Source organism: Taudactylus pleione, unplaced genomic scaffold (assembly GCF_031769625.1).
Source record: "Taudactylus pleione unplaced genomic scaffold, aTauple2 ptg000147l, whole genome shotgun sequence".
Lineage (NCBI taxonomy): Eukaryota > Metazoa > Chordata > Amphibia > Anura > Myobatrachidae > Taudactylus > Taudactylus pleione.
Window position 1 is genome coordinate 4244020 of NW_028284549.1, and position 13019 is coordinate 4257038.

The following is a 13019-nucleotide window of genomic DNA, read 5'->3' on the forward strand; positions in this document are numbered from 1 at the left end:
CTGCTGGAGAGCATTGAATACGGCGCAGAGCTCCAAGATGTTTATTGGAAGCTCTGTTTCCGCCCGAGTCCACCTGCCCTGGAACAAGTGTGGACCCGTGACTGGTCCCCAGCCTCGAAGACTGGCGTCCGTTGTCAACAGGACCCAATTCGACACCAAGAACGGACGACCCCTGTTGAGATGGGTCATCTGCAACCACCAGGCCAGGGACAGGCGAACCTCTGGAGTGAGTACCATCGTCTCGGATTTTAGACTCTGAGGCAGTCCATTCCATTTGGGCAGGATCAATTGCTGAAGAGGTCTGGAGTGAAACTGGGCATATTCCACCATGTCGAATACTGACACCATGGAGCCCAGTAACCTCATCGCCGAGTGCAGAGACACACGGCGACTCTGCAGACAACTGCGCACCCTCAACTGCAAGGCAGAGATCTTTTCCCCCGTCACTAAGATCCTTTGTTGTCCGGAGTCCAATAAGGCTCCGAGGTGCAGAATCCGCTGAGATGGGATCAGGGTGGACTTCTGCCAGTTTATCAACCAGCCGTGCCGTTGCAGTACCGCAATGGTCAGGTCCAAGTGACGTAGAAGGAGCTCTGGAGATCCTGCCACCAACAGAAGGTCGTCCAAGTACGGTAACATGCGGACGCCCTGCAGCCGCAGGGAAGCCGCCATGACCGCCATCACTTTGGTGAAAACACGTGGAGCTGTCGCCAGCCCAAAAGGTAACGCCCGGAACTGAAAGTGGTCGTTGCGGATTGCAAACCAGAGGAACTGTTGATGGCGTAAAAGAATAGGAACATGCAGGTAAGCGTCCTGTATGTCCAACGACACCATGTAATCCCCAGGTTCCAGCGCCAGAATGATGGACCATAGGGTCTCCATCCGAAACCTCGGCACCCGCAAAGACTTGTTGAGTGCTTTGAGGTTGAGGATCGGACGAAACGACCCACTGGGTTTCTGCACCAAAAACAGAATGGAATAGAAACCCTGGCCCTTCTGGGAGAATGGAACAGACACTATAACTCCAGCCTGGAGCATAGTATGCAACACTTTCCGCAGTTCCAAGGCTTTGTTCCGGTCTGATGGAAGACCCGTGGTGAAGAATCGAGAGGGGGGCCTGTGCCGAAAGGAGAGGGCGTACCCGTGAGAAACCACCTCGAGAACCCAAGTGTCTGTCGCGGTAACCGACCAACACTGGGCGAACTGCAGCAGGCGGCCTCCCACTTTGGGATCCCCCAAAGGGAGGCCCGGACCGTCAGGCCGCAGGCTTGTCATCTGGCTTAGGGGCCGGACGTCTGGTACTCCAGGCCTGCTTCCGGGGCTTGGCCGTTTTTTTGGGGCCAGCCTGTCGGGGAAAGGACTGTGCTTTAGGCCTACCCTGGGCCCTATCAGATGTACCTGAACTGGAAGGAACTGCAGCAGACGGGAGACATGCAGATTTGGCTGCCGCCAGCGTGGCTACAATTTTGTCCAGGTCCGGACCAAATAGAACCTCTCCATTAAAAGGCAAAGCTTCCAAGCCCTTTTTGGAATCAGCGTCCACCTTCCAAGATCGCAACCATAAGGTACGACGAGCAGCTACAGCTGCCGAAGAAATCCGAGACGCCAGGGTACTGATATCCAAGGCCGCTTCATTGATATAAGTGGCCGGGTCCCGGAGATTGCCTATCAACTCGGTCTGCTCAGCCGAACAGTCGGAATCGAAAGACGCCTCCAAAGTATCAGCCCAGCGCTCTATAGCTCTGGCTACCCAACAAATGGCCATAGCCGGCCTAGCTGCCCCCCCCCCCTAAAAGAGAATAAACGGACTTTAGGCAGATCTCCAGCTTACGGTCCGTAGCATCCTTCAGGGAAGACGTGGAGGGCATGGGCAACGTGGCACTACGGACTAAGCGTGTCACATGAGAATCCACCTGTGTGGGATTCCCACTTAGAAAAATAATTATCCGCAAACGGATAAGCCACCGCCAAACGTCTCTGCGGCTGATACCGTTTGCCAGGCTGTTTCCACGCTTCCTCTAACTGGTCCACTAACTGACCCGAAAGAGGAAACACTGTGGCGTCACCCTTAATATCCTTAAAAAAGGCATATTTAGATTTGGACACTGGAGGATCTTCGTCCTCAATCACTAAAGCTGTTCGGACTGCCCGAATAATTTCAGGAATATATATCTTGGACCTAGCGTCCGACACTTTAGTACGGAGAGGTTCCTGGTCCGAAAGATCCAGAATCTCCCCATCATCAGACGGCACGTCGTCATCCTCATAAGGAGCAGACAGAGACGCCACCGGCCCTCAACACAGACTCCCCTTGTAACACGCCGACAAGTGCTGTACAGAACTTGTCAGCGAATTAACCCACGCAGGCTCCTGAGAGACCTGGGGAGGGGAAATAGGGAGACTGTGAGGTACCATCAATTGCCTCGGGAAACCCTGCATGGGTGACGACACCACTGACTGCTGGAACAATCCCATCTGTGAGAACGCAGGCTGCGGAGCTAACTGGCCCACCAGGGTTGTAAGCGCTTTGGCGAAACAAGTCCAGGGCGGCTCCTGTACTGGTGCCGTGACAGTAATTGGCCGCGCCAATAAATAACACTGCCGCTACCCTCCCCCTCCGCTATTGGTACCTTACTCGTAGTACACAGAAGCTGGAGAGGAAAGTCACTCTCAGACATGATGGTAAGTATGTGACCCCTCTCACAGATACTTGTTAGTATAGTGTGAGACCACCCTGCAAGCACCGCACCGCAAGGGCTTTAGCAGAAAGATCAGGGACAGTGAAATGGCTGACAGAAGAAATTGAAAGTACAGGCAGCAGATGCTAGCAGAAGTCACATACAAAGCAAAGAAATTCAATCCCTGCACTATCAGCGCTAATACTCAACTACTCAGACACGGAGCCTGGTAGGACACAGCGCTGCATACACAGACCTGACCAAGCGGAGGAGAGGTATGCCGGGGGACCCAGACCGCGATGCCTCCATTTCAAGCTTCCAGCAGCGTTCACCCTGCGTTGAGAAAGATGGCCATCGAGGAGCATAGAGGAGGCTGGCCTGGGGGAAGAGCGCTGCCACAGGGCCAGTCAGCGTGTGCAGAGAGGGCTGTGTGCAGCGGGGGAGGCGCCGGCTGTGAGACAGGGAAGGCGCGCTCCCCTGGCATGCATTTAACCCCCGGGACGCTGCAGCGCTACCGCTCTGCCGCAATCCGCTGTCCCAGGGGGGTAGTGGAGGCGCAGGTTAGTACCTGGCTCCACGCTGCAGCCAGTCCCCAGGGAGCCCCCTGCCTGGGGACTCTGGAACATGTTCAGCAGGGTCCCACCGCGGGACCCTGCTGCTTACCTTGTTGTCCCCCTTAGATCCGGCCATGGTCCCAAACATCTGGGGTCACCGCTAGCTGTGACCCCAGATGCTTACCAGCGTTCTGGTACCGGCGGGATAGTAGGGTAAACAGCATGGACGTCAGTACTGACTGTCCATGCTGTAATTCCAGATGTAGAAAACTTCAGGGGCTCTTCTTAGCCCCCCTCTAACAGGTGCATCAGACTCCGGCCGGGCACCAAACGAAACTGAGATGCCTTGGCTCGGGGGCGTGGTATAGGAGGGGGACCCTAGTGCATCCTGGGAGGCTGAAAACTAACTCTATGGTGCCCGATGCCTGACGTCATCACCTATACCCCAAGGTATCCTGTGGATACCCTATGGACCCTGATGTAGAAATATACTTTGCCACTTGGATACACAGGAAATGTTGCATCACATAGTACCACTGGGAGAAAAGTTTTGAACATATGGGGGCAATTTATTAGAAGGAAGTCTGACTGCCACGGTTGCTGGAAAGCCAGCACCTGCCGGCCACCAACATCGTACCCCATAGAGGAGGTCATAGTATGTGCCACGCTGGCCTATGGCACTTCTCAGGGATGTGCACAGCCACACATCACTACCACACCTCTCCTATAACTAAATTGCCACAAGAGTCGATATTTGGCGACTATTCTATATAGATAGATTATGCGGGCAAATAATATGCAGATTATATATATATATATATATATGGTGAGCAGCAGATTCTGTGTGTGGCAGAACAGATCCGCCCACACAGAGTAGAAAAGCATTGTGGGAAGATGTATATTGGCAGCCGTATGATCAGAGCCCAGGTGAGGCTGCTGGTGGACACAGCCAGACAGTCCAGGCGGGGCAGCAGTGTGAGTGAAGCAGACCAGGAGGTCAGGATAATACCTGCAAGGAGGCAGGGAGATCCCTATACCTCTGACACTGTCCTTGTGCGAGGCGGCAGCCAGCAAGCAGAGAAAGCTATACCAGGCCAGTGTCCAGCCCTGCATGTGGCAGGAAGGACCACAAATCTCAGAGACTGTGAGAGACTCATGCAGATTAGCTGCTTCTGTAGAGAGGTTTCAAGAAGTGAGCTAGTGCCCTAAATAAGGGCTAGGTTTGTTTATTATTTTTCTGTTTCCTGATTTCACATGCTGGAAGTAAAGCATCTCTTATGTTTATTTAAATGGAATACTACGTGTGGACTGTAATTCTGCACCTACTCACTGCACCACTGACCCCAGTCTACCGAGCTAATTAACCCCAAGTATCAAAATGTATTCCAGCAATAGACAGGACCCTTATCACCTCTCTGGGACATGTTATGCACGTACATGCCTTACTTATTCCTGTTTAGTCTGAATCTGCTGTGTTTTCATTCTAGGCTGATCGCATATCTTACTGTAGTCACCACACTGCATTGCAATGCCCTATAAACACCGCCTAATGTAGCAAACCGTCCACAGAAGATGAAGAGACCTCTCCGATAAACGGAAAGAGGAAGGGTAAAAACAAAAAATAAAATAGGGGAAAAAAGAAACAAAAAACAATGTTTGTCCTCCTCTACAGCTGGTGGTAATTTATGGTGTGATACGAGTACAAGGTAAGAAAGGAAGCGGGGGTGGGGGAGGGGGTCTGTATATGGCTATCTGGACACTTAATTAACATTTACGTTGAGTTTACTGGGCCACCACCTGAGAGCTTTGTAAGCTATGTCATAGACAGTGAACAGGGGGCCTGATTCAGCAAGGATCGCAATTGCGATTACGCACGCAGGGTGTGGATTAACAGATAGACCGTAAAGAGGCAGACAATGTCTAGATAGGCATCAGATGTTAGACCGTCAATAGGTCGACTGGGACTAGATGTCGACACACTAAAGGTCGACATGTAAGGTCAGCAGGAACAAATGGTCGAAAGGGTCAAAAGGTCGACACGAAAATGGTAGACACAAAAATGGTCCACTTTTTTTTTTTTTAGGACTAATCTTCACCCTAACCCTCCCTCCTGGTGCCTAACCAGTGGCGGGCTGGGCCGGGGGCAGGGTGCCATGTGCCCCCCGGGCCGCAGGCCGCGGTGCAGACTGTGTCACTGTGACACAGCTGCACCGCGTGTGTTGCGCTGACCGGACGGAGTTCGGTCAGCGCTACACAGCACAAACACACAGCCGCCGGAGCCGGCAGCTGTGTGTTTGCTTTAGCAGCTGATGAGAGTCAGACAGACTCATCGGCTGCTGCTCCCACTGCCAGAGCCGGACATCTTCCGGCTCCCGCAGTGGGTGATGGGAGTGACGCGTCACTCCCATGACGCGTCACTCCCATAATGCAAAGCAGCGGACGGAGGAGCTGATCTCAGCGGCGGGTCCAGGAGCGGGTGTCAGGTAAGTGTGTTTTTTTTTATTTTTTATTATGTCTCAACTGCGGGGGGTACGGACTACTGGGAGCACTACAAGGGGGGGGACTCCTGGGGGCACTACAAGGGGGGGAACTCCTGGGGGCACTACAAGGGGGGGGGGACTCCTGGGGGCACTACAAGGGGGGGGGACTCCTGGGGGCACTACAAGGGGGGGGGGGGACTCCTGGGAGCACTACAAGGGGGGGGGGGGGACTCCTGGGAGCACTACAAGGGGGGGGGACTCCTCGGAGCACTACAAGGGGGGGGGACTCCTCGGAGCACTACAAGGGGGGGGAATCCTGGGGGCACTATATAACTATATAAGGGGCTTACTACTGGGGGCACAAGGGGCACTGCATAGGGGGGATCACTACTGGGGGCACTACTCGAGGCCTGCATAAGGGTGTCCTCCTGTGGCACAGGGTGGCACTGCATATGGGCACTACGACAGGGGGCTGCCCCATATCTTTATTTTTACCTTACATTAATCCCAAATGGACCCGCCTCCTCCCTAGAACACTTGAGGGGGTGGGGGGGCGCCGCAGCACGCACTTTCTTTCGAGCACCCTGGCTACACGCTACTCCACTGCCAGGGCCGCCTGCATGCATTTGCCCCCCAGGCTAAAAGTTGCCAGCCAGCCCCTGTGCCTAACCGTCGGGGTAAGGGCCAACACTACCAATCGGTGTAAGTGCCTAACCCTAAAAAAAGTATTTTTAAAAAAAGATCATGTGTCGACCACTTTCATGTCGACCTTTGACCCTGTCGATCTTCTTACATATCGACCTTTAGTGTGTCGACCTTTTGTCCCAATCGTCCTATTGACTGTCTAACATCTGGGGCCAAATGTAATAGGTTGTCTTTTTTAGTAAATTGCGAGTTTTGTGCTAAATCGCACTTTTTCACAACTCGCCAATGTAATAGGGTGTCAGTTCATGTAAAAGTTACTAAAAATCTCCATTCTCAAATTCGCATCCAAATGTTTTCCCATTGAAAATTATCAACTCTCCCTATGTAATAGTGTGCGAATTTCAGACTCACAAGAAAAAAGATAACCAAAAGTCCCCAAACAATAGACCAGCTTCAGGATAGCGAGTATATCCTGAACAGGTCAGATTGACACAGAAACATGCACATATCCATGAGATACTGTACGTGCATTTTCTGTTTGTACGTGCAACCCCCCGCAAAGGCATAACCATCCCAAACAGTGCAAACTCGCACTGCGAAGCATGTACAGTACGGAACAATCGTCCGTCTGCATGCGGGGTGCTGAGCTATAGATAGACAATAAAAAGGTAGACAATGTCTAGATAGACACCAGGGGACAAATGTAATATTTAAACATCTATTTTACACTACACAATAACACTATCAACCCGGAACCCACCGCCCAGGGGTGCCGGGGATAGCCCTGGGCTATCAGCCAAGGCCTGGGGTGCCCTGGAGAGGGTGACCCCTTTATGGGGGGGGTCCCCAACTCCCCCGGCCTGGGCTAATTATCGTTCAGGGGTAATGCTTTAGCCTGGGAAACCGGTGAAAAGTTTTCCCTGGATGTGGCATTACCCCCCTGCTAGAAAGAGTCCGGTGCTGGTTATGGAGATTACAGGGGACCCCTACTCGTTTTGTCCCGTTTCTCCACAACCAGGGCCGGCTCAACAAAGCCCTGTGCATCACCCTATACAGGGGACCCCTACACATTTTGTAATCTGTATTTTTAGAACCAGGAAAGGCTTTATAAAGCCCGGGGCCGGTTATGCTTTTGGGGGAGGGCTGCACGCCTGTTTTTTGCATTAAAAGGTGTCAGTTTACATAGTCCCAAACTCGCCAAAATTTGCATATGTAGTAGCTTCAAGCTGAAAAGTTTGCAGGCTATGACATTTGCGGGTTACAGCACAAACTCGCACCTTTAAAAAATGCGAGAAGGTGCGAGTTTGTACTGTTACTAAAACTGACACCATATTACATTTGGCCCCTGGTGTCTATCTAGACATTGTCGATCTTTTTACTGTCTATCTATAGCCAAGCACCCCGCATGCAGACAGCCAATTGTTCCAAACTGCACATGCATCGCAGTGCGCGAATGCTACAATGCAACAGCACTGCGACCGCAGAAACCACGCAGACCCACCGCAGTGTGATTGACAGGACGAGCGTGTTTGGGGGTGGTGGTAGGTGGAACTCAGGCGTGCCTGACCGTGTGAACGCCGTTACAGGGGCGTGCATAAATTAGCCACTGTAACGACATACGCAGCTTGAGCTTTAACTGCGTGCGATGAGGTTAGCAAATTCTGAATAAGGTCAGAGCTGTTGTAACTGTGCGTGAGGCTGCGATGGTACTCATGGTTACCGATGGTTTTGCAGACTTGCAAGGTATTACGGATGTTAGAAGGGGAAGTGGGCGTCCTTATGTTGGGCGGCGACAGCATAGCGACCGCAATCATTAGCATATTTTCGCAGTGGGTCTGCGTGTGTAATCGCAGCAGCGATCGCAAAAGCAATCCATAATGAATCAGGCCCAGAGTTTCCAATTCCAGTAACAAAGTAGCTTTCATTTGATTTATAAGGAAGTGCTAAATACTCATCTGCTAAATCCAGATTTCTAAAAATATACTATAACTTCCAAATTACCAGCCCCAGTCAGGATCTTCAGCATTCGGGCTTGTGGCCTCGGTATTTAGTCAGACGGATTCCCGTCCGTCAGCATTTCATACTCAACCCAGCCCTACAAACTTCACTTACTAACACAGAAACCAGGTCCTATAATATTATTATTATACAGCCATACGGTCTTCACTTACTAACACAGAAACCAGGTCCTATAATATTATTATTATTCAGTCATACGGTCTTCACTTACTAACACAGAAACCAGGTCCTATAATATTATTATTATTATTCAGTCATACGGTCTTCACTTACTAACACAGGAACCAGGTCCTATAATATTATTATTATACAGTCATACGGTCTTCACTTACTAACACAGAAACCAGGTCCTATAATATTATTATACGGTCTTCACTTACTAACACAGAAACCAGGTCCTATAATATTATTATTATACAGCCATACGGTCTTCACTTACTAACACATAAACCAGGTCCTATAATATTATTATATTGTACACCCATACGGTCTTCACTTACTAACACAGAAACCAGGTCCTATAATATTATTATTATTCAGTCATACGGTCTTCACTTACCAACACAGAAACCAGGTCCTATAATATTATTATTATACAGTCATACGGTCTTCACTTACTAACAGAGGAACCAGGTCCTATAATATTATTATTATTCAGTCATACGGTCTTCACTTACTAACACAGAAACCAGGTCCTATAATATTATTATTATACAGTCATACAGTCTTCACTTACTAACACAGAAACCAGGTCCTATAATATTATTATTATACAGTCATACGGTCTTCACTTACTAACACAGAAACCAGGTCCTATAATATTATTATTATACAGCCATATGGTCTTCACTTACTAACACATAAACCAGGTCCTATAATATTATTATTATATTGTACACCCATACGGTCTTCACTTACTAACACAGGAACCAGGTCCTATAATATTATTATTATTCAGTCATACGGTCTTCACTTACTAACACAGAAACCAGGTCCTATAATATTATTATTATACAGTCATACGGTCTTCACTTACTAACACAGAAACCAGGTCCTATAATATTATTATTATACAATCATATGGTCTTCACTTACTAACAGAGGAACCAGGTCCTATAATATTATTATTATTCAGTCATACGGTCTTCACTTACTAACACAGAAACCAGGTCCTATAATATTATTATTATACAGTCATACAGTCTTCACTTACTAACACAGAAACCAGGTCCTATAATATTATTATTATACAATCATATGGTCTTCACTTACTAACACAGAAACCAGGTCCTATAATATTATTATTATACAATCATACGGTCTTCACTTACTAACACAGAAACCAGGTCCTATAATATTATTATTATACAGTCATACAGTCTTCACTTACTAACACAGGAACCAGGTCCTATAATATTATTATTATACAGTCATACAGTCTTCACTTACTAACACAGGAACCAGGTCCTATAATATTATTATTATTCAGTCATACGGTCTTCACTTACTAACACAGGAACCAGGTCCTATAATATTATTATTATACAATCATATGGTCTTCACTTACTAACACAGAAACCAGGTCCTATAATATTATTATTATTATACAATCATACGGTCTTCACTTACTAACACAGAAACCAGGTCCTATAATATTATTATTATTATACAATCATACGGTCTTCACTTACTAACACAGAAACCAGGTCCTATAATATTATTATTATTCAGTCATACGGTCTTCACTTACTAACACATAAACCAGGTCCTATAATATTATTATTATACAGTCATACGGTCTTCACTTACTAACACAGAAACCAGGTCCTATAATATTATTATTATACAGTCATATGGTCTTCACTTACTAACACAGAAACCAGTAACTATAATATTATTATAATACAGACATACGGTCTTCAATTACCAACACATAAACCAGGTCCTATAATATTATTATTATATTGTACAGCCATACAGTCTTCACTTACTAACACAGAAACCAGGTCCTATATTATTATTATACAGTCTTCACTTACTAACACATAAACCAGGTCCTATATTATTATTATACAGTCATATAGTCTTCACTTACTAATACAGGAACCAGGTCCTATAAAATATTATTATTATTATACAGTCATTCGGTCTTCACTTACAAACACATAAACCAGGTCCTAATAATATTATTATACAAACCTACGGTCTTCACTTACTAACACAGAAACCAGGTCCTATAATATTATTATTATTATACAGTAATCCTACCATTTATAGTCAACAGATACAAAGGGGAAACCATAGGGACTGTGTACCATCCATGTGCTTGGTTATATACTCACATTAGCTTCCGTTTCTGGGCCGGATTCATTTTCCTGTAATCCGTTTGCTCCGGCTTCTTCTTCCTCACAGAGCTGGAAGGGGAAGAATAAGAAAGAGCTTTTATGAAATTACCCTGCAATGAGATCTTACCTGCACATGTGCAATTAATGCGTTGGTGGAGCGGATTTTTCCTGACGGCATAATAAAGAGAGAGAGTCTCCCCATCCAGAGCATAAGGCAGATTGCACTGCTCGCGTGACTTCAGGGGGATTCCCGGGCTCGTGTACGGAACCCTAGGACCATTACATCCCTCCTGCTCTTTACAGGATGCAATTAATTTTCTAACCAACATTATAACACCAAGGACGGGTGTGGTACAAAATGTGGACATTCTGAATGCAGACGGCAGATTTTGTGAAGTCCTGCTGTAACAGTAGGTAAAGCTATAATGGACACTATGATCTGGCATTAAGAAGTTGTTTAAAAGACAAGTCTAAAGCCCAATCACGAAAGTAATGTAAGATGTACAGTCAGGTGCATAAATATTGGGACATTTACAGAATTTTCATATTTTGGCCTCTATTCACCACCACAATGGCTTTGAAATGAAACAAACAAGATGTGCTTTAACTGCAGACTTTCAGATTTAATTTGAGGGTAATTACATCCACATCAGGTGAACGGTGTAGGAATTACAATGGTTTCTATATGTGCCTCCCACTTTTTAAGGGACCAAAAGTAATGGGACAAACTAAACAATCCTAAATCTAACTTTCACTTTTTAATACTTTGTTGCAAATCCTTTGCAGGCAATTACAGCCTGAAGTCTGTAACGCATAGACATCATCAGACGCTGGGTTTCATCCCTGGTGATGCTCTGCCAGGCCTCTACTGCAAATGTCTTCAGTTCCTGCTTGTTCTTGGGGCATTTTCCCTTCAGTTTTGTCGTCATCAAGTGAAATGCATGCTCAATCGGATTCAGGTCAGCGGATTGACCTGGCCATTGCATAACATTCCACTTTTTAGCCTTAAAAAACTCTTTGGTTGCTTTTGCAGTATGCTTCGGGTCACTGTCCATCTGCACTGTGAAGCGCCGTCCAATGAGTTCTGAAGCATTTGACTGAATATGCATATAATATTGCCCGAAACACTTAATTCTGCTGCTTTTGTCAGCAGTCACATCATCAATAAATACAAGGGAATCAGTTCCATTGGCAGCCATACATGCCCACGCCATGACACTACCACCACCATGCTTCACTGATGAGGTGGTATGTTTTGGATCATGAGCAGTTCCTTTCCTTCTCCATACTCTTCTCTTCCCATCACTCTGGTACAAGTTGATCTTTGTCTCATCTGTGCATAGGATGTTGTTCCAGAACTGTAATGGCTTTTTTAGATGTTGTTTGGCAAACTCTAATCTGGTCTTCCTGTTTTTGAGGCTCACCAAAGGTTTACATCTTGTGGTGAACCCTCTATATTCACTCTTGTGAAGTCTTCTCTTGATTGTTGACTTTGACACATATACACCTACCTCCTGGAGAGTGTTCTTGATTTGGCCAACTGTTGTGAAGGGGTTTTTCTTCACCAGGGAAATAATTCTTCTGTCATCCACCACAGTTGTTTTCCGTGGTCTTCCGGGTCTTTTGGTGTTGCTGAGCTCTCCGATGCGTTCTTTCTTTTTAAGAATGTTCCAAACAGTTGATTTGGCCACACCTAATGTTTTTGCTATCTCTCTGATGGGTTTGTTTTGATTTTTCAGCCTAATGATGGCTTGCTTCACTGATAGTGACAGCTCTTTGGATCTCATATTGAGAGTCGACAGCAACTGATTCCAAATGCTAATGTCTCACCTAGAATCAACTCCAGACCTTTTACCTGCTTAATTGATAATGAAATAACGAGGGAATAGCCTACACCTGTCCATGAAATAGCTTTTGAGTTGATAGTCCCATTACTTTTGGCCCGTTAAAAAGTGGGAGGCATATATAGAAACCGTTGTAATTCCTACACCGTTCACCTGATTTGGATGTAATTACCCTCAAATTAAATCTGAAAGTCTGCAGTTAAAGCACATCTTGTTTGTTTCATTTCAAAGCCATTGTGGTGGTGAATAGAGGCCAAAATATGAAAATTCTGTCAATGTCCCAATATTTATGCACCTGACTGTATAAAAAATAAAGAAAGAGTAACGTTGCAAGATGTATATAAAATAAAGAAAAATAGTAACGTTGCAAGATGTATAGAAATTAAAGAGAAAGAGTAACGTTGCAAGATTATAAAAAAAAAGAAAACCGTAACGTTGCAGGATGTATATAAAA

General features: G+C 46.5%; 1 protein-coding gene across 1 annotated transcript in view; it reads right to left on the minus strand.

Annotated features, from left to right (window-relative positions):
- SLX9 (SLX9 ribosome biogenesis factor) overlaps window positions 1–13019 on the minus strand; it is a 131468-nt gene that overhangs the window by 8301 nt on the left and 110148 nt on the right. The window contains exon 5 of the mRNA XM_088474130.1: window positions 10719–10790. Within this exon, the coding sequence (XP_088330256.1) occupies window positions 10719–10790 (72 nt within the window). The remainder of the gene's footprint in view (window positions 1–10718; window positions 10791–13019) is intronic.